The following is a 22,574-nucleotide window of genomic DNA, read 5'->3' as shown; positions in this document are numbered from 1 at the left end:
ACTTATGAACAGTGCAGTGCAGTGCAGTGCAGAACAGTGCAGTGCAGAACAGTCTGCTGATACACTTAAAGGTAGGGTAGAAGATCCTGGAAAATGATTCCAGCAGAGCTGCATTTTGAAAATACACAGGTCAAAAGTCCCAACCCCTTTCTTCAGACTTACCTCGAAGTCAGGACTCCAGAGTACAGGAACGTGCAATGCTTGTTCACGAGCGGGAGAGAGGAGCAGATTGCAGTTTGATACTAGATGCATCAGAATCCAAACATCATTTACAGTCCGTTCAGTATAATTGGATAGTGTTTTTCCTGGATTGTTCGTTCTAGAGGCCACTAAAACTTTTCATTTTTGTGTCAAAACTTTTAATTTAATGGTTGCAATGGGGGTTTGAAGAGTATTTCAAGCAATATGTAAAAAAAAAAGCTTCAGAGAGCATACTCCAAACATCTCCTACCCCACCTTTAATACGTAACAATTTAACTTCCAATTTGAAACTACCAACAACAAAGTCAGACTTAGGCATCACTTTTTACTGACATCATTCTGAGATCATAGGGTGCGTCCAAAATGAGAAGATCTCCTGCCTTCCAAAACAGCATTCAGTGGCTTCTAATATTCTTTAGAACATCTCTGCTTCAACTCTCATTGATTAAAGGTAGTCAGTGATTGCAAAGGACGTCACGGTTGTTTATATTGTTGTTTATATTTAAACAAATGCTTTTTTCTCAAACAAATCACACCAGGGAGGTTGCTCAACAAATCGGTATGGGTTTGAAATTGCGTACAATCATCATCCCACATAATCACATAAATATTTCCATAGCTATGACTGCTTTTAAATCATACAGCAGCAGCAAATTCTGATGGGAAACAATCAGTTTAATCTGAACTGAAGAGGAATAGCATACAGCAGCATGTCTGGCCCCATGTCTGCATGTTAAATATAATCAAAATAAAAGGTTTATCAGAACATGCATAATTTGTTGACAATTGTAGTCAAAAAGGATTATATGTCTTACATTTGTTTCTTACAGTAATGGCTTTTATTTAAGAGGTCTTGACACAAATTTAAGTGATTGCAGTTTGCACATAAACACAAGTGAAGATATTTGAGTTTATATATTTAGATCTAAATATCTAAATATTTGAGAATTACTTCTCTGAGTAAGCAATAGCATGAGGCTATTGAAATACAGTATGTACATTTGGATTATAAATAAGATTATATGAGATCAGTAACATTTAAAGAGATTTAAAATTACAGCCTAATTTCTTGAATTTTGAATTCAGTATGGGTCCCCTCAGAATCCCTAGGAGTGTCAAAGAATTCTTCCATTGATTCAAATGATTTATCACTGGAGTTGTGTGCTGCATTTGGTACGGTCTTTTGAGCCTGACTCTGGTTCAAAAGCTGTATCCCACCAAAAACTGGTCTACTCTGTACCAATTCCTTCTCTCTAACAAAGGTTTTGCCATATAGCTGCTTTCTGTTGCAAAGACAGGTCTGTCAAGAGCGCTTTATTTTTCCATTGCGTTTCATTCATGATCTGCTTATGCTTGGCTCGTCATTGCAATCAGTTGTGGTCATCACCAAAGGCACAAGCAGCGTTTTCAGGCAGTTTTGGAGACTCAGGGGAAGAATCTTTTGGTTGTGTGTGTCAGAACACCCAGAATTCTCTTCATTCTTTGATGGAGAAGTTGGTTGGTTGGTTTTCCCATCAGGGAACATCACTTGTCGTCTTTACATCAACTTAATCAGTATCATCACTGTTTCTTCTGCCAGAAGGTCCAATATTCTCTTCCGTAATTGGAATTGGATTTTTATCTATACAGGGTGTTTCCTCAGTGTTTGATACATTTTGGTCTCCACTTGAATCATCACTTTGATTCAGCCTGGACTCACTGAGGGCCTCCTCATTGTCTGTAGGTGGTGTGGATGACTCAGAGGGGGAACCTGTATGTTGGTGTGCTCCAGCAGTGCTGGAGATAACCCCAGGATCCTCTTCCTTTTCATCCTTTGATGCAGCAGCAAGCTGTGCTTCAGTTTGTAACTCCTTTTCATCCTTTGATGCAGCAGTTGATCCCTTGAGGTCGGTATGTGCTTCTTGTGTTGACTTCTTGTGTGTTACTTCAGCATCTGGTGGAATTGTGCCTACACCTGGGTCTTGTTTATCTGTTGCCATAACCTTTGCTTCCCATATTCCCTTTGTCTCATGGTAATCAAATGAACTGTCGTCAATATTCCTATCGATGGAGGGGGAACCTGCATGATGGCGTGCTCCATCAGTGCAGGAGGAAAGCCCAGGGTCCTTTTCCTCCATTGATGCAGTAGTTGGTTCCTTAAAGGTGGGGTGTTTTACATCTGTACAAGGTTTTGCTTCAGTATCTGCTACATGTTGGTCTTCGTTTGATTGCTCTATTTTTAACTCATTTTCATCCTTTGATGCAGCAGCAGGTTTTGCTTCAGTGTCTGGTACATTTTGGTTTACACTTGATTGCTCTGTTTCTAACTTATTTTCATCCTTTGACGCAGCAGCAGGTTTTGCTCCAGTATCTGCTACATGTTGGTCTCCGTTTGATTGCTCTGTTTTTAACTTATTTTCATCCTTTGATGCAGCAGCAGGTTTTGCTTCAGTGTCTGGTACTTGTTGGTTTCCACTTGATTGCTCTGTTTCTAACTCATTTTCATCCTCTGTTTTCAACTCATTTTCATCCTTTGACGCAGCAACAGGTTTTGCTTCAGTATCTGCTACATGTTGGTTTCCACTTGATTGCTCTGTTTCTAACTCATTTTCATCCTCTGTTTTCAACTCATTTTCATCCTTTGACGCAGCAGCAGGTTTTGCTTCAGTATCTGCTACATGTTGGTCTCCGTTTGATTGCTCTGTTTTTAACTCATTTTCATCCTTTGACGCAGCAGCAGGTTTTGCTTCAGTGTCTGGTACATGTTGGTTTCCACTTGATTGCTCTGTTTGTAACTCCTTTTCATCCTTTGATGCAGCAGTTGGTCCCTTGAGGGCAGCGTGTGGTTCTTGTGTTGACGGTGTTACTTCACCATCTGGTGAAATCGCGCCTACACCTGAACTTAGGTTCACCACAGGCACACTAAGGCCATCTTTAGGATTCCCAGGCTGTTTGGAACAATCAGAAGAGGAACCGTTTTGTTGGTGTATTTCATCAGTGGAGCAAGGCCCAGCATCCTTTTCATAATTTCTTGCAGATGGTTCATGTGTAAATGATTCCTCAGTGTCAGGTAACTTCTGTTTTTTTGACTCAGAAGTTTGTTTCTTTGGTGGGCCTTGTTTGTTATCTGGTGTCATAACCTTTGCTTCCCATATCCCCTTTGTCTTATTGTAATCACATGGACTCTCGTCAATATTCCTCTCGATGGAGGGGGTATCTGCATGATGGCGTGCTCCATCGTGCTCCTCAGGAGACTGCAGATCTTTCTCATTTCCTGCAGAGGTTAGTCCTACTTTTTCTTCTGTATGTTCATTTGCATCATGCCCTGTTGAAAGCATTCAGATATAAGTAGTGTGCATTTTAATAATGGTTTTGGAGTCATTTCTATATTAAATCAGGTACGACTTATTGATACCTTTGGTTTTCCTCTTGTGGCAGAAAAAGACTCCTACAACTGCAACTGCAACTGCAACTCCAACTCCAAGTGCACCACATAATGCACCAATGATGGTACGACGATTCCCTTCGTTTTCTGTTGTTACGGCTGGTTCTGAACCATAACATAAAATGGAGGCAGACAACAGAATTAATGTTAACTGAGAGGTATGTTATTTAAAGTAATCAAAGTTAATAAATATATGTAATCAAAAGTCTAAGGGAAAGAAAGATAAATGTAATGTATGTGTGATGCCTGTGTCAGTAATAAGAAAGCAAGAGGGAAATGCAAAGAGATAGTGTCACAGAGATTATGCCTCAATAGCACCCAGTGCCCATAATGAAAGATAGTGCCCAATCACCCTTTGCTTCACCATTAGATCTTGTTATACATTCACTGCTGGTACAGGTGATCTCTGGTTTAGTGACAGGGTCTAAAACAAACAGATACAATGTTACAAAAGTGTCTAACGACAAATTGTAGATTAGGTCTTAAAAAGTGGAAGAGATTCACTGCAAAACAGATGTACAGTATACAGTAGCATCACCTGTGGTTTCCATACATGTCATTGTGTTCAATGTGAAACCCAAATTTCCATCAATATAGTCTCATGAATCAATGCAAGAGGAAGGAAGAAAACTAGCAAAACAGTACACAATATGACCACTGCTCAGTTCTGCACATTCTCTCCACAAAAATAAATGACACTTGTTAACTTTCCGGTATCTCCTATTTTTACCATTAATATGCATATATCTCCTACTCTTGCAGCTCATGTGTATATAAATGGGTGTGTGCATGTGTGAGTTTGCTTTTGTGTAAGTGTGTGTGTGTGTGTGTGTGTGTGTGTGTGTGTGTGTGTGTGTGTGCGCGCGCTACATCTAGTTGTACAGCATCTAGTTATCTGAATGAAACTGTATGTGAGCCATAAATGTTCATTAGACTGATCCTAAATTAATGGAATTTGCCATCACAAACATCTCATACACAAAGGATTTTGTTATAATGTGTTGTACAATTATTTGTATGTCATTAGGTGAATAAAAGTTGTTGCACTTACCAATTACTTCAACTTCGTATGTCAAACTCCTTAATGCTGAACCAATAACCACTTCTGCGACATACTCGCCACTATCATCTTTGGTTAGTTTTAAAATGGTTACATCACCCGTTTCTATGTCCAACTTGGTCCGTCCTTTGAACGTTAAATATTCAAAGGGATCTGCCCCTGGTCCGTCCCACTCCACCATCTTGTTGCCTTTGTGTTTCCATAGAATTTCACTTATCTGTCCTGTCACTTGGGGCTATAGTGTTATACTCCCATTAGTGGCTCCATAGATGGTGATTGAGGACCCACCTTGAAGGAAAGGACATAAAAGATTAATTGAAAGTGTCTATATCCATTATGAATGTTGTATAAGTGATTACTTGTTCATGTTAAAAAACAAGCACATATTTCCTGTTTAACATCCAATTATATTTTCTAGGTTTGATAAAAAAAAAAAAAAAAAGAGACTGTGAGAGAGGGACTGAGAGAAAGAGATTGGAGTATGTGATTGTAGATTTATATTTATTCTTGTTGGTCAAATAAGACTAAAAAACAAATAACAGACGCCTAATCGTTTTGATGAGAGCCAGCTCAATTGTTGAAAGAGAAAACATTGAGCACTGGGTGGGAACTTATAGGCCGCACAACCCTTTTGAATGTTTTCAAGAATTGAACAGCGAATCACCTTACACCCCACCCATCCATGCTTGATTAGCTAGAATTGTGTATGACCTACCATCAAATTTCAATCATCAAATAATTTCAAGGGTATCAAAACTAGTTGCAAGCAAAACATAACATACAAGTAGGTTAAGTCCCTATACTATAAAAGTATTACACATCTAATTAAACATTTTAAATTCAGTGATCTGACACTCTAATCAATCTAAACATTTGCACCGTGAGCAGGTCATTTATCAGCTATTCTTTGGCACTGCAGCACTTGTAAGTGGCCTTGCAATGGGAAGGGAAAAATCCCAGTAAAATTAGATGTACTGTACATGTAGCACCCTACAGTCAGGAATGGATCACTGAACAGGCCTCAGTCAAATAACACAGGTCATGTCCTCTCCATCTTCGCTGAGTTACTAACTTTATGAGGTAACCCGCCTTCATATCTGCTCAGGTGCCCAGTGGCTCCTAATCTGTCCATGGTTGATACATTGTAGGTTTTTCTAATGGGGATGGGACCCCATGAGATACGTGCCCTTTTTGTTTTTTCGCCCCTGCCCTTCAAGAAGTCTGAGCCCGCTACTGCACTTATAACTTAAAAGACATTTAAAAAGGCACCAAATAGTAAATCATATCTCAGTGCATGCACACACAGTAACTTCAGTACAACAAAAAGTAGAGTCAAGTGTGTGTGTGTGTGTGTGTGTGTGTGTGTGTGTGTGTGTGTGTGTGTGTGTGTGTGTGTGTGTGTGTGTGTGTGTTTTGTTGTGTTATTTAGCTGTTTTGAAACTGATGACATTTCACCTAAACATTCATTCATTCAACCTTTATTTGTTCTCGGAGGTTCATTGAGGGTATATTGAGGGTAAATAACATGAGATATACTGTAGATTAATAAGTGTGGTTAAAAAAAAACATAGCTATGCTCTGCTATGCACTAGTAATATTTGGGTATGCTCTGCTGCGCACAGAACATTTGAATGCTCCCAGCTAAACCAGCTCGACAGGATATGGTATTTTGCCAGTATGTCCACAGATCACTAAGTTTACTATTTTGTTTATGTTTACAGTTCTTAGTAGACATCATACTGTAGCAGAAGTGGTGTGCCATATTGTGGTAGATGAGATCTGAATTTGGGACTGAGGCTACATGCTCAGAAAATGTTAGTCGATTATCAATTGACACCCAAACAACTTAATAGTCTAAAAGATTTGTTGACAGGTGAACCATGGAGTCGTCAAACAGACTAAAGATAATACAGAAAATGTGTCCTCTTCTTTGAAAATCTCTTGGTTATGACTGTGTTCAGTCAAAGTGAAAGTGCAACTAAGGACTGAATAGTTTGGATAGTTTGTTTTCTCAGATAAGGTGAACAAATGGAAAGGGGGTGCATCCTGTGCTAGGAGAGCAGAGCAGTTGAAACAGAGTCACATTTCCTTACTAAGTGCAGGCCTATATTATAGTCCTCAAATGTGAGCTTTTTTTTGTTAATTTATTCTGCCTAAAATCTTCCGTCCAACTATTGACCAACCGATCAACCAGCCAAGTGTCATACTATCCACATTACTGACATCTATCAGAAAGAATAATTGCCTGTTTGAAAGAGTCCTACGTATACCTACACAAACTTACATACAACTAACATGTGCATGTGCCCAGAATTGGTGCACATTTTGTTGGAACATGATGGATACACGTACTGTACACTGTACAATGTTGAAACCTCATTAAATGAGCATTTATTAGCCTATTGGTGTAGTGGCTTGCTATTATTACTAAAACCAATAATCAATTATCTGTGACATATGAGAAAGGCCAAGAGGTTGGCCTATATAGGCTTAACAGATTTGTTTATTTATGAACTAAATAAGTATCATCTTGGATGCAACATGATAGTCCGTTTAAACGTCACAACTTCTTCACATTGTATCGCGGAGTGATTTATTATTAGCTGTGAAAAGTCTGAGTTGAATATCGTGGGATATTTCAACTCATGGAACGTCTCTCGGTTAATCAGAAACAAATAAACAGCTCCATAGAACCCAATTGTTGTATAAAAGCATAATGTAGGCTGGGTAAACCTAGCTTGATCTGCTGGCGATTAGCATTTTGCCATGCAGCTTGGCTGGAAACCTGCACACCTATCTCTCCTGCTTCCTGTCCACATCTTCTGGGTCCAATCACAAACTATCCCAGAGCAATAGAAAGAGAGAGTTACGGTACTCTTTGATGTCGCCGCCACACAACCAAAAGTTCCAAAAAAACTGTGGTGAATGGCTGAATCGCAGGAGGGTGGGATGTATTTCTGGATGCTGGAGAGTGTAATCAATTTACATAGCCTCTTCTCAACGTCTCTCCTCGGTCCTCGATCCTCCAGCTCCTTCCCGGAAAAAGCCCGCCCGATGTCATCGAGGACATCTTCATCAACCAGAGGAGGCAAGACCGAGGAGAGATTAGAGGGAGGTGGAAGGCCCAATAGACCTCTGAAGTTCGCCTACAAAAGAGCTACCATCTTTGCCCAAATAAGGAGATCCGGTATCTTGAGATTTTTTCTATGGGAAAGTAACATGAGGATTTTCAATTATCGCATGACATTGGAAATGCAGATGTTTTTCGCTACACGGTTTTGTCCACTGCCTTCTAGTGGATACTGTGATCTTCAGTAGGCCTAGGTGAAGACGGCACACTTTGATCTTTGCTACCCCAGAGCTAACTTACAATGCAACTTGCCATAGGCAGTTAGCTTCAATTAACTCCCGGATCTCCTTATATGGGCAAAGATGCCAAGGTAACAGTTCCCTCCCACGTCTGTCAACTTTCGGTTTCAAGGGATTTATAAGGGATTTTTTTGCGTCCATAAACTAATTTAGTAGATAGACAAAAAAGGACCTTTTTATGCTGGATTAATCATTCTACCATGCAAACTTTTTTTTTCTTTTAAGTAGGCTACATGACTGTTTTGTTCACACATCATTGGATAGCATTCATTAATGTCTCAAGCACTATCAAACATTACCTCATTATCAATGTCAATACCTGGAAAGAGTCCATGTTCATATGACATTTTTGGCTTTGGTAGGCCTATAAGCTTATTCTCTGCAATTTGCGTGTCTGTTTATTCTAGGTGATGCGTTGCATCATCAGTTGACATCTCTTAAAGGTGATGTGTGAGTGAGCAGCAGGACATCGCATCTTTCATATCGGTCTCTCCTTCATTCCTCCATCCTCCTATCGTTAACTTCCCAAAATTAATAACGGGGGGCTATGACCAGAGGAAGGAAGGAAGGGAGGGAGGATAGAAGTTGTGTGTGAGGTTGAAGTTCTAAAACTCCCTTAATCTGGAAACTGGCATGGGAAAGCGCTGCCATTGTTTTCCACGGTCTCTTATGGGAGTGTCGCCACTCTGTTTTCTCTACCGCTCTGCCAAGGTCGTACAGAGTGATTTGAACTATGCCCATTGATCACGCCTCGCAAAAGCGAAGACTCCGCAGACTAATGTTCCATCTTTAAAAATTGAGCTTAGTGTGGTGATAGCGGGACTAAGCATAATGTGAAACGACAGACAAAATGGACAAAAACAAACAAAACCTCGGCAGAGGTAGACTAGATGTCTGTTAGCCTGCAGAAGGGGACGTTTCGGGGATCATTCTTGCGTTACCCATTCTTAGCCTGTAGTAGGCCTACGTGGTATGCTAAATATTCTGAAACGTTTTGTACTGTAAATCATGAAATTACATAGTGACTTTAAAAGAATTAAAATAATGCTGTATCAGGCTATCTATTCAGGCGTTTCAAAGCCGCTTCTTCACTTTCTTGAATATTACGCACAAGGAAGACTTATAACTTGTCAAGAATAGCACTTACCATGAAATAGACCCAGAATAATACAGAAGATAATCGTCCTTTTCCAAAATCTCGAACTCTGAGTCATGGTGCGTCCAACAGAGGTCAATGACTGAAAGTGAAAGTAGTTCGGCTACGGGTTATGTTGCTACTAGATCAGATAAAGGCAGTTAGGCTACCTCTCATAAACGTTAATTATAAATCAAGATAAACGTCTTTTGAGCTTTTTGTGCATTTCGCTTTATGTACATTATCAACATAGGTGGGCTGAACAAGGTTCTTTTGAGCTTGTTGTACAGTTGCTTATTTGTTTCTCTTGACTGCCTGTACAAAAATACAAAAGGCTATTCAAAGCTAAACGGCAATTTGTCTTGTTGCTCGTCTGTCCATCTTTTTTCCAAATAGGAGCGCTCTATGCGCTTGTTCTGCAAAAATATTTTTGGCCGCTAGGGTGCGTCCAGATTTCTAGGCTATCACCTGACACTTTCTGCTTCTCTTTCGCTCTCTCTGTCTGTGCGCATCTGTGGTCAGGTTTTAAGACCCAGTGGTTAGGAAGACCCATGGTTAGACGAGATGTTTTCACCGCTGTTCTTGAAAGGGTGTTCTGAGTCCCCGTTGGTGGAGTTTAGCGAGAATAAACAGAGGTTGACGTGCGTGCGCGTCTGGAGACCCAATGATGGAGGGTGAATCAGAGGGAACTGGCAGAGGTTAGAAGACAGCAGATTTTTAACACGTTTTTGAATGTTGATATGGGTTATTGTGAGGGGGGGGGGGCATGACAATTTCGACGACCACTGGTGGTCGAGTAAGATTATGCCATTTGGAGTATAGATGTTGTATTTTTGTGTAGCCTAGATAGGCTAGTCTACAGCCACATTTAATGTTAGTAGATGTAATGTCAGTTGGACATCGTTGTTGTCTTTAAAGTGACAGTACACCATCTGTTTTTTCGTGAGTTTCATTTGGGACATTGCATTTCATCAAGCATGCTTGCCTACACAAACATCACCCTCCGTGCACATTGGTTATGTTTTTCATAAGGTCTTAACTGCATTAGACTACAGTGTTTCTCCATTGGTATGGCGGCTTATTTATTGAAAAAGAAACCACTTTCTCAAACTTCTAAGATCATTTGGCAAAACAGTCTTACAGTTCAGCACAACTTTTGCTCACTTACAAAAGTTCAAATATCTCTCAAAACGGTTCACTCATGCTTGAAAACTAAATTCCTTTCCCATATCAAGAAAGCGCCACAAAATTGCAAAGATCCTTCTCAATTGCTTTGACTCATTTTGAAACAGACTGGATGTTCTCAAAACTCTTGTTGATTTTGCCAAATTAACCTGGATGGTCCAGCACAACATCATGTTTCACCTGCAAAAGCTAATATCTCTCCCGAAACAGTTCACTCGTGTGTCCAAACCAAATATCTTTTTCATATACTGTAGATACTGTAGTCAGCGCCTCCAAAATGTGTTATCCCTTTGGCATTGTGTAAGCACTGCAAGACAAAATGTTTGAATGTTTTGTCACTATGGCAGAGGACCATCTCTCAGTCTTAGCCCAGTCCTTCAATGACAACGGTCACTGTTTTTTGTCCAGCTAACAGAATAATTGTGTATAAAACTACTTATTTTATGGTAAGAGTAGCCTCTAAGGTTTGACATCACATACTGCCAAGGAAATTGTAACCATTATTATTCACACACATACAGTTGAGGCCAAAATTATTAGCCTCCCTTGTGAATTCATCTCGCTGCAGTGACCTTCCGGGGGAGTTGTTGTTCCTTGGTCAAGGCCAATGCTGGTAGAGGGGGGGGCGGAAGCAGATAAGATTGGAGTTGTTTGGTCTTGGGCGAGAAGCCATATTAAGGATGAGCCACAAGAAGTTTACGGTCAATTTGTGTCATATTATGTGCATAGCTCTATGCGTTATTATTTATTATCTTATGAAGTGTCATGGCAAAGGGTCATTTACAAAGGCAGATAATGACTGGTGATATCTTGACTATTGGTCGCCCTCTGCAGGGGTGTTTTCCCCCTCTGCATCAGGGATCAAGTGAGCTTTTGCGGAGCTTGACGCATTCACCAAAAGGCTTCCCCTGTTTGGCTGAGCTGGATGCTTGCTTTACCAACACAATAATCATTACCTCCACCAAGGAGGTTATGTTTTCATCGGGGTTTGTATGTCTGTCTGTTTGTTTGTTTGTTTGTTTGTTTGCAAGATAACTCAAAAAGGTACGGATGGATTTCGATTACATTTTCAGGAAAGGTCTGAAATGACCCAAGTAAGAAACTAGTACATTTTGGGAGTGATCCGTATCGCCGTCTGGATGCAGGAGGCAGTTATGTGTTTGCTTGGCGGAGGTTTGCGTTCTCTGAGTGCTTTTAGTTAGTGTATGCATACTTGTGGATAGCATTTTATTTCAACATCACAAAAGCATTGGGTCACCTGCCTTGACTTGCATATGAACTTAAGTGACATCCCATTCTTAATCCATACAGTTTAATATGACATCGGTACATTCTTTGCAGCTATAACAGCTTCGACTCTTCTGGGAAGGCTTTCCACAAGGTTTAGTAGTGTGTTCATAGCTATTTTTGACCATTCTTCCAGACCATTCTTCCAGAAGTGCATTTGTGAGGTCACACACTGATGTTGGATGAGGGGACTGGCTCTCAGTCTTTGCTCAGTTCATCCCAAAAGGTGTTCTATTGGGCAGAGGTCAGGAATGTGCAGGTCAGTCAAGTTCATCCACACCAAACTCTGTCATCCATGTCTTTATGGACCTTTCTTTGTGCACTGGTGCACAGTCATGTTGGAACAGGAAGGGACCATACCCAAACTGAGCTTGGCCCCTTAGTTCCAGTGAAAGGAACTCGGAATTCTTCAGCATTTACCAAGAGATTTTGGACAATGCCATGCTCCCAACTTTGTGGGAACAGTTTGGGGATGGCCACTGCATCTATACTTTGATAGGTAGTGTCACGAACTGCACTCATAGGGCTACATTTCCGTTCCGTTACATTTTCCGTTCCGTTACATTTAGCTTCAAATACTGTAGGCTTTGTCTATACTTTGGTCTACTTATGTCTACGTGCAAATGCGTGCTTTGGTCCTGTCTGAAATTGTTAGTGGTCTATAGTCAGTGGTGCCTGCAGGTGTATGGCTACTCAGCTACCAGTAAGCCTAGAGAAAATCTTCTGTGTGTATATAGGCTATTCACTCCAAGCTGGCCTTCCATAACTTCCCAACTGTGCACTGTAGCCAATAAACTGCATGACAGCTGGCTATTCATATTTTTCTGTAAAATAACCACATGCATTTGTTCAACATTACAAAGATTTAGGCATTAGGCTTTGGAACGCTGGTCATTATCTGTTGCAAGAATGAGCAGGTGTATCAAGTAATGATTCCTCTTGCTGCTCCCCAGGTGTGGTGCTTTCAGCTGATCCAGACCATATGGCTGAGGGTTTGTTGTGTTATGTCTTACTCTCCTCAATGTTAATTTGGGTTGGAATTATTTGGTCCCCCCGCAACCTTTCTTTCAAATATGTCTGTTTTCATTTTAACATTTTACATTTTTCATGACATGGACCTGTAGCCTGGTCCTACCATACTCTCGCACATTCATAATGTACAAAGAGTCTGGTCACTTTCCATTGCCAAGCATTAACTTCCTTGAATGTGGATACTCTGTTGATGTTTAAAACTATTGGATCTGCGCAGAGCCACTCAGATTGCTATAACCAATCACTAACGTTTGGTCATGACGTGACATGCTCAAACTAGCGCACAACCTCAACGTCATCGTTCTAAGCTACTCCCTCTGGGTCTGTTCACTGATTGGATCTGCACATTTTTGTCTTGAGAAAACCCGCGAATATACCGCAGACCCAGACTCTCTGCACATTATGAATGTACGAGAGTATGTTAGGACCAGGCTACTGGGCCTGCACCTTCACCTGGGTTTGAAGACTGCTTGAGCACCTTCAGGTTCTTCTGATGCATCTTGGTAATCTGTCTCATCATCTGAAGGCTGGATAGCACCTGCACTCTCTGCCATCTTCGTTTCCTCTTCCCGCGCCATATGTATGATGCTTTCTGCTGATCCATACTGTGATGGGTCACTGGCTTGAGCTTCCTCCTCTGCTTTTGGGTTTGGTACTTGATCTGGGCCTGAACCTATTTTGTTCTCTGCAGCCTTTCCTTCATCTCTTGAGCCTTGAGCATCATCTTCACCTTCTGAAGGCAGGAATGGTCTGTTTTCATTCCCAGCGTCCAGTGGGTCACTGGCTTGATCTTCCTCCTCTGCTTTTGGGTTTGTTACTTGATCTGGACCTGGAACTTTCATTCAAATATATACATGAATTGGTTTAATTTAGGGTAATCTTCACAGCTGAATAGATCAAATCAGTCATACAGCAAAAGTCTATACTTGTAGAGAGATACCTGTTGACTTCTTGTAGCAACAATAGCCAAACCCGGCAGCAGCAGCAGCAACCCCAATAGCAGCGGAACATGCTACACCTATGATGAGCTGAAGATTTCCTGCATCTACAACAAAAAATACATTATTTTGTACGTGAGTGACCATATAATTATCAAAGCAATTATTGCACATAAATGTGTAATGTATCTGTAAGGTGTTTTTGTACCATGCAGCCATACAATAATATGTACAGTGTGAAACTAAATCATGAAAAATGTAACAATTACCTGAGGCAAAGCAATCAGCAGCTTGGTAGGCTACACTGCTGTTGCTAACTGGGTTGTTCACCACACAGGTGTAGACTGAGTCCTGGTCCTTTTCCTTAGTGATCTGTGGTCCAGTCTGACCCCTCATCTCTGTCTGTAGTCCAGGTCCTGACCAGCTGAAACTCAGAAAATCACCCTCTGCTTCACAGTGTAGTGTTGCCATAGTAGCGCTTCTTCTTTGACAGATGACCTTTGCTCCTCCAACAGCATCTACAGACAACAGAGAAAACAAAATGCGATAGTCTTCATTATGAGACAGAACAAAGAATATTGTTATCGACGCACAGGTGATCTTCACTTCAGTGACAGGGTCTAGACTCTAGAGTAAAAGGCGCCGTATGTAAGCCTTATACAGCTAACTTGGCCATATTTGATGACATTGACCCTATAAATGATTAGAAGTACTGTGCATGAAGCAGATCCTCTGGCCCCACCTAGAGCCTGTAGCGTGATTTGCAAGACATCCAACGCCAGATCCACCAATCAGAGCCAGGGAGGTATCTAACAGCGTCAATCACTGCTCATGCGCACACATTTTTTTAGTTGGTGGGGGCGGGGGGATTCCTGACCTCAGTATTTGAAAAACCCTGGCATGACCTTGGCTACTACATCAGGTTTGCGTGTGTGACATTGAAGGGAGCAAGCGAGGAGAGGAGAGAAATCACGAGAGAGCAACATGGAAGCTAGTTCACCAGGCACGTAACTGAAGCGTTCCGTTCACAATGCATTAAAAAAAAAAAAACATTTCAGAAGACTGGTCTATTTTCTTTCTTTTTTTTTTTTGAACATACTGTACGTGCCACTATCACGTCTGGTGAAACAGCTTCATATTGTCCTCTCTTGTGATTTCTCTCACTCGCTCATTTAAGAAATTTCATTGTAGTGCTACACGGTAATACTAATAAACAAATGTACTGTATGCTGTCACCAGCTCATTCATGAATTAAATAGTCATCTATTTGTGTCTGAACCTGATCCTTATCGAGGACTCTTATGAACATTGTGATCATTCTTTTCCAGTGTGAGAGACCCATTACTGATAGTTATAGTATTACTAATATGAATGATTAGGGAAAAAAACATTAACTTGTGGCAAATAGATATTTTAGAAACAATCAACACATTTTTACAGAGAGTTAGTTAATAACTAGTGTTAATGACCCAACATCGCACATAAAAAGGGCACTAACAAATTGACCTGGTTATAGGAATTATTTGTTTAACTGTTGAAATGGCATGAGCCACAAAAGTTCATTTGACTGATATGCATAGAGGATTTTGTTTTCATTTGTTATACAATTAATTGTATTATGGCATTAGTTGAATAAAAGGTGGGTTACACTTTACTTGACGGTATCTACATAATAGTGACATGACACTGTCATGAACGTGTTGTAGGCCTAAATCTTAAACAAGTCATACACTTTGACGCTTTACGCTTCTGTCATTAAAGTGTGACTCCGGCGAATCTTCTGAATGAAAATACATCAACTAAGCTGTGAAGACAGTATTTCTAGCATCGGCCAAAGATACAGTAGAGCCCAAAATTGCAATCGGTGGTTTATCTAGGGGCGGCGAACGAAACACTTTCAAAAGCCTTTTTTAACCACTAATATTGCTCAAAACAGTAACTTGCTCTGGGTCTCGACACATAAAACAAAGCACCAAAAATGTAGTTCACGAACCCAAAGTTGCAGAAGACTGTTAAGAACACAGTCTTCTGAGAGAGTAAACATACTATGATATCTTAATACATTTATTAAAGTCTAAGGTTTCACCAAGGCCGAAACATCAGTCTTTAATCAATGTATTAAGATATCAGAGTGTGCTGCTACTCTGTATTGATGATACTGTATAATAACCTTCTGGCCAACACCACTTGGGTGCACTTTCCTCTTTCCCGCTTTTCCATGGCAATCGGCCACAAAGCGTTTGTATAATAAGACTGTAGATGAAATATAAGCACTCACTTCTAGAGAAGCAGTTACTGGCATTGTAGGCCACATTGATGTTACTAACTGCGTTGTTCACTGCACAGATGTAGATTGAGTTCTGGTTGTTTCCCTTAGTGATCTGTGGTCCAGTCTGACCCCTCATCTCTGTCTGTAGTCCAGGTCCTGACCATCTGTAACTCAGAGAGTCACCTTCTGCTTCACAGTGTAGTGTTGCCATAGTAGCACTGCTGTTACAGGTGATCTTTACATCAGTGACAGGGTCTAGAACAAAAAGATAAAGAATCAAGATATTATAAAAGTATGCTTTTATAAAACACTACAAGGCAGACAGGAGAGGGATGTATGAAAACTGGATATAATGTTCATTTGACAAAGCCTGAAAATCATGTAATTTGCCATCATATACATCTCCTACACACAAAAATTGTTGGATTAGATGGCGTTTGCGAAAAGGGTGTGGCAGGAGATGACAGTTCCGTAAACAAATATAGTAATTTTCTCTCCACCAACCAGGAAGAAGCACAGCAGGAATAGATTTCGAGAAAAGCACTCAGAGAGTGCAGACCTCCACCTGTATTATTCTCGCTAGGTTGTCATGCATTGAACCTCACTCCCAAAATGTAATCGTTTCTTCCTTGGGTCATTTCTGACCTTCCCTGAAAATTTCCTAGAAATCCATCCATTCGTTTTTTAATTATCTTGCTAACAAACAGACAGACAGACAGACAGACAGACAGACAGACAAACCCTGATGAAAACAAAACCTCCTTGGCGGAGGTAAAAATCCTCATTATACACTGAAATGAATATCTACACTCGCCATTAAACGGCAACAGATTCACAAACTTGCTAGGCACCCGTTCCAAACAAGGCAACCTTGCATAGTGGACCATACTTTAACCCCTTGCCTCACTCCAAGCAAGGTTAACATAATCACTTCAATTTACTTTAAAATATCAAACTCTAACTTCCCTGAGTCCCTGGCTCTCCAGCTCTTCCCGCTGTCTTCTGTCTTCTGTCTTCTGTTGTCTCCTGTCTCAACAGTCTATTGTGTTTCCCCCTTGTGAAATAGGCCTGCCTCTAAATAGGCTAGGCAATTAATTAAGCCTTCGGCAATACCACTTTAGAGGAGGGAACGGTCTGTACCTACCACACAGTTAAAATATTCCGGTAGCACGAAGATGCCACAAAACATATACATCACTACAATGGATTCTGTGAAACAAACAAATCAGTAAAAGGTGAGGGCATGTGGGTGTGGTTGCAAAGTCTTGGTACTGCACGAGGCAGTCTTGCAAACATCATAGGAGAGTGGGTAGGGAAAAAGGAGAGGGCTCCTTTTTCACAGTTGTTGTACAATTCTTTAAGATTATACCGAATAAAACTTTTTGCACTTACCAATTACTTCAACATGGTGCATTTCATTCCTTAATGTTTCATCTATAAGCACATCCACTTCATAATCTCCACTGTCATCTTTGGTTAGATTTGTAATGGTTACTTTGCCAGTTATTATGTCCAACTTCGTCCGTCCCTGGAATGTTAAATACTCAGTGGGAAATTCAGCGCTGCTGTCCCACTCCACCATTTTGTTGCCTTTGTTCTTCCATAGAATTTCATCTATCCTTCCCTCCATCCGGAACTGTAATGTTATACTTCCATTAGTGGCAGCAGTGGTGGTAATTGAAGACCCATCTTGGAAAAAGGGACAAAGGAGATTAAATGTGTGTAATATGCATTACAAATATTTTGTGAGTGATTACGTTTTTGATATATTGTAAGCCAAACAACCCAACAAACAAGAAGACTTAGGTCATCCACCCGTGCAAAAACATTTGGGAATCCATCCTGGCAACGTGATTGTGATGGCCATCATCCAGCTGCCAGAAGTTGACACAGCAACACTGGCACAGTATTGAGTTAATCAATCATTAAATGTTTATCAATGTCTGTAGATCTGTACAACATAGATAAGTAGTGAGAACAACTCTTTTCATGAAATCTGTCTTTTGTTGTTGTTGTTGTTCAGGTACAATAAGGGGATAAAGACACAGGAGGTGGAGGTGCTGCGGCCAGGAATTGCCACTTCACATGCTCCTGTGATGGGTCCTGTCAATCAGCAGTCCACCCCACAAAAAAGATGTTGTGGCAGCCAGGGTAACAACAAAAAACATGTTCCTCGAATTAATTACATTGTTTGATAAATATGGCAGGGTGAATGCACAGGGGTGCAAATACTGTATCATACATTGATATCTGAACCAGATCGAGTAGGCCTAGAACACTTTGCTATACCATTGACAATATAGTTTTTCCCTACCGTTTCATACCCTGCCATTCAAAATCCAGTTAAAAGGCAGGCGCTGCTCTGAACTTTCCTGCCATGAGTTTATGGAGTCAACTGCTACTCAATTGGCCAATATGATGGCAAAGGTCAGTCAGGTGACTGCACTATGAAGGTGGTGGCACACATGTAGGAGCCCGACATTAAAATATCCTAGTCCCCAAGTCGCTCACATAGCCTAATAATGTTCCTCAATAGCGCTATACATCGTTAAAAATGAGGTAGGCTACAAATTGAATAAAAACTTCCACAGCTGATTTAAATAACACTCCAGCCTACATTATTGATTTAAGACTGTTCGACAGGGGTTTGAGGTTGCCTAAATCAGCCTCTTCATGTTCACAAATATTGTGTAGGATTTCAAGAATGGCACTTACCATGAAACAGACTGAAAATAACATAGAAAAAGATCGACGTAGTCAAACATGATCTTGGAGTCATGTTGAGAGCTGAATAAAAGTGACGATTGGGCAGTTTGCCTATATTTTGTATGCTTAATAAGGCTTTAGATAAGCTTGGTTGTTTTCAGTAGCAAAGTCCGCTCATTGTAGATTAACCCTCATGTTATCCTGTATCAATTTGACTCCAAGCAATGTTTAACATCACAAAAGATGGTTAACTTTTTTTGCTTCATGTTTCATGACTTTTCCTCATTTCAAGGGTACAACAGAGTAAGCATGACATTTACGCAATAATATGTTTTCCATGTCCTGTACAAATATTTTGTGGTGTCCCTTGAATATTATTGTAATAGTATGAGAACATATTGTTATTATTACATATACAGTACCTGTACATTGTTAGTTATTTTGGCAGGACTGGAAAAGCAGGGTTCCAGGGTTCATGGGTTTCTAATCCAGAAAATCTTCATCTTCATCGAAAACCTTGTCATGTTGCCACTGAGAGCAAAAGCTCAACGACAGTAAAATGTGTTAATGTGTTTTCATGCAGAAAAAAAACCTGGATCTAGTTTCTAACAATGGCCCTAAGCTGTGCAATATGGCCTCTCTTAAGAATATGTAGTCTGGGGCTGTGGCATTCATGGGAACAAACTTTCGGTAATTGTATGTACATATTTGTTGGCTTGACTAAGTAAGGGAAGTTGATTTAACATGTATGTTATTGTCAAGTGTCAAGTCAAAAACGTAAGACAGCGGGTAACAAAGCTCATTGAGCTCAATGCAAATCAAATAGGCTAATAGGCTAACTGGAAAACACACCATGTCAATGCCAATCAGATTGCAGAATTCCAACAGCCAATCCGATTGCAGGATTCCGGGAGCCAATCAAATTGCAGGATTCTGGGAGCCAATCAGATTGCAGGATTCTGAGAGCCAATCAGATTGCAGGATTCTGGGAGCCAATCAGATTGCTGGATTCCAACAGCCAATCAGATTGCAGGATTCCAACAGCCAATCAGATTGCAGGATTCTGGGAGCCAATCAAATTGCAGGATTCCAACAGCCAATCAGATTAAAGGATTCTGGGAGCCAATCAGATTGCAGGATTCCAACAGCCAATCAGATTGCAGGATTCCGGGAGCCAATCAAATTGCAGGATTCTGGGAGCCAATCAGATTGCAGGATTCTGAGAGCCAATCAGATTGCAGGATTCTGGGAGCCAATCAGATTGCTGGATTCCAACAGCCAATCAGATTGCAGGATTCCAACAGCCAATCAGATTGCAGGATTCTGGGAGCCAATCAAATTGCAGGATTCCAACAGCCAATCAGATTAAAGGATTCTGGGAGCCAATCAGATTGCAGGATTCCAACAGCCAATCAGATTGCAGGATTCTGGGAGCCAATGAAATTGCAGGATTCCAACAGCCAATCAAATTGCAGGATTCTGGGAGCCAATCAGATTGCAGGATTCCAACAGCCAATCAGATTGCAGGATTCTGGGAGCCAATCAGATTGCAGGGTTTTGAGAGCCAATCAGATTGCAGGATTCCAACAGCCAATCAGATTGCAGGATTCTGGGAGCCAATCAGATTGCAGGATTCTGGGAGCCAATCAGATTGCAGGATTCCAACAGCCAATCAAATTGCAGGATTATTGGGGCCAATCAAATTGCAGGATTATTGGGGCCAATCAAATTGCAGGATTCCAACAGCCAATCATATTGCAGGATTCTGGTAGCCAATCAGATTGCAGGATTCCAACAGCCAATCAAATTGCAGGATTCTGGGATCCAATCAGATTGCAGGATTCCAACAGCCATAATTTATTTCTTGTCTCTATCTATCTAACCTTACATCCAACTTTCTCTCCATCCATTTACTTCAAACCATTTATTTAACTGTCTATCTGTCTATCAACATAAATTAAAATGTTTGTCTATCAACATCCATTAAACTATTTATCAACATCCATCAATATCTGTATCTAATACAATAGCCTAGGTGCACAAAAGGCTCTTCCTGTACACACATTTATTTCCGGTGGAAATTAAACTGTTGTAACGGCATCTTCTGTTGAGCTATGCGCATTTGATAGATATCCGTGGCGCCCAATGAACAGATCTGGGCATTTTTTCAAATACGAGAAAATGAACGTCTGGTTGCCAGACCACGTCTCATTTGAGAAGTGGTAGGCGTTAGCCAGGCTAGTTAACTACAAATTATATTTGACATTTCATTTTTGCCATTTTCATGCACTGGTAATTCCTTGGAATTGCACTTCTAGTTTATGTTTAGTAACCAGTGTGTTGGAAATCTTTTACTTTTTTAAGGACATCAAGAAGGATTCAATCATGTGTTTCGTTGCACTTCTTCACCTCACTCTGCACTGAATTCCTTTATTTCTATGCTAGTTTTAGGTCTATTCCATGGAAGCTCATCTCTGCAAGATGTTCTAATCTAAGCCATGTTTGGTCTCTGGGATGAGAGAAGTAATTTCAGCATGGCAGGTCATACTATTCTAGACATGGTATATTGTTCAGGAGTACCTCTCAAACTGTGGGTCACAGGACAATTATTCCTGGCCCCAGTTTTTTGTGTAGGCCAGATAAGTATAAGGGGGCTATCCGACAGGACATAAGGTGCACTTTGTTTTCATATAAAGAAAGTGCTATTAAATTATCTTGAAAAATGAATTGGGCTTTGACAGTTGAACACATGAAATTGTGTCTGTATTTTAAATAAGCTTATATTCAAGATATAGCCTCCTTTTTGGGGGGTTTCCGGACCCCTTCCTGGATCCCTAGAATAATATTTCATACAGGACCATTCATGACTGAATGGCCTCTTTGAGGTATACAGAGGTATTTTTGTCCACCTCAGTTGCTTTACTTAATCTCTGTTTGGTGTGTGAAGGTGAAAAGGTAGGGACCACATACAAAGACAGTTTCTAACACACAAAAAGTTCTCCTTTTCTCTTTTCCCATAGCCCATAGTCCTTGCTCGCACAGTTTTGCGAGGCTGCAGCATCTGTGAAAATCTACAGGTCTCTATGCTTTCCTTGCTGTCAGCAGAATACTGTTAGCTCAGCCATAGCTGACTGTCTGAGTAACATATTATACCCAATTACTGTTGCTCTATAGCTTCAGTCAGCTAACCCAAACAGCCTTCTAACGCATACTTCCTGAGATCCACCATTCTGCAGTAGAAGGTACGTAACCCAACTGATGGTTTAGGCCTACCTCAAAGTCTTTTCATGTCGAATGGTTCATATCTGTGGCTTTTTACTTCATGCAGGTATGCATGTCTTGATTGATTGTTTGGATTTTTTTTACTTATAAGTGATTGAGGAGTGTGTTGAAAATATGCATCAAAAGCAGATTTGCTTTCGCGACCAAATAGGCTAAGCACAACACTTGAAGCATGTAGAAATGAACATAAATTGAAACATTACGGACTAGAGCATAACATGTTCATGAATTCAATCATGTGCTTTGTTGAATGTTGTCTTTACATCATGATATACATTGGAAATCCTTTAGCCTTTATTTAAATTCACAACATACAGTTCTATTCTCACTGAATCCCATTCTCTGCCAGGCTCTGGGCTCAGGGCAGGTCATACCATTCCACCCTACTGTCATGGTAGGGTTCAAGAGCACCTCTTAAAACTGTCGATCATGTGTCCATGGCGATGACCACTGATGATAATTTTTGTGTGAAAGCCAAAGAGCTTTAAGGAAGGACTTAATGCATTACTTTCACAGCTGGGAATGTTACAAAACCGTAAAGTAAGGGGCTTGTGGCACGTAAATGGGATTCTGTAGGGTAGCAGAATATTAGAACCTGAGCTGATACTGTACATTTTGTTCCCTACACAGTATCTAACATCATTCAAAAATGTTTTGTTTTTATAGACTGTGGAACTTCAAAGGCT

General features: G+C 40.6%; 3 protein-coding genes across 8 annotated transcripts in view; 1 reads left to right on the top strand and 2 right to left on the bottom strand.

Moving 5' to 3' along the window:
• Window positions 1–749: 749 nt before the first annotated feature.
• On the bottom strand, window positions 750–9,290 carry LOC134062224 (nuclear receptor corepressor 2-like). 3 transcript variants are annotated; one of them, XM_062518168.1, is made up of 5 exons: window positions 9,202–9,290; window positions 4,677–4,973; window positions 3,978–4,049; window positions 3,596–3,730; window positions 750–3,505 (listed from the first exon to the last, which is right to left on the bottom strand). In XM_062518168.1, the coding sequence occupies exons 2-5, from the start codon at window positions 4,864–4,866 to the stop codon at window positions 1,749–1,751; spliced, it is 2,154 nt and encodes a 717-aa protein (XP_062374152.1). In that variant the 5' UTR covers window positions 4,867–4,973; window positions 9,202–9,290; the 3' UTR covers window positions 750–1,748. The 3 variants fall into 3 exon arrangements, with proteins under 3 accessions (XP_062374152.1, XP_062374153.1, XP_062374154.1); XM_062518169.1 differs by having other exon boundaries at window positions 3,990–4,049; XM_062518170.1 differs by lacking the exon at window positions 3,978–4,049.
• Window positions 9,291–13,021: 3,731 nt separating this feature from the next.
• On the bottom strand, window positions 13,022–18,762 carry LOC134062609 (uncharacterized). 2 transcript variants are annotated; one of them, XM_062518684.1, is made up of 5 exons: window positions 18,616–18,762; window positions 17,293–17,589; window positions 13,901–14,251; window positions 13,634–13,738; window positions 13,022–13,528 (listed from the first exon to the last, which is right to left on the bottom strand). In XM_062518684.1, exons 1-5 carry the CDS (start codon window positions 18,677–18,679, stop codon window positions 13,143–13,145), a joined length of 1,203 nt encoding a protein of 400 aa, XP_062374668.1. In that variant the 5' UTR covers window positions 18,680–18,762; the 3' UTR covers window positions 13,022–13,142. The 2 variants fall into 2 exon arrangements, with proteins under 2 accessions (XP_062374668.1, XP_062374669.1); XM_062518685.1 differs by lacking the exon at window positions 18,616–18,762 and adding an exon at window positions 18,215–18,320.
• The window catches only part of mylkb (myosin light chain kinase b), a 28,873-nt gene continuing 24,164 nt past the window's right edge, over window positions 17,866–22,574 (top strand). For 2 of the 3 annotated variants that reach the window (XM_062518681.1, XM_062518682.1), the window contains exon 1: window positions 17,867–18,051. The gene's annotated coding sequence lies outside the window, so the exon portion shown is untranslated. Of the gene's footprint in view, window positions 18,052–22,574 lie in introns of all 3 variants that reach the window. The other variant, XM_062518680.1, reaches the window with a different exon arrangement.

The sequence above is a fragment of the Sardina pilchardus genome, chromosome 17 (genome assembly GCF_963854185.1).
Source record: "Sardina pilchardus chromosome 17, fSarPil1.1, whole genome shotgun sequence".
Classification (NCBI taxonomy): Eukaryota; Metazoa; Chordata; class Actinopteri; order Clupeiformes; family Clupeidae; genus Sardina; species Sardina pilchardus.
The sequence above is the reverse complement of the archived record's forward strand: the minus strand, read 5'-3'. Positions and strand labels throughout refer to the sequence as shown.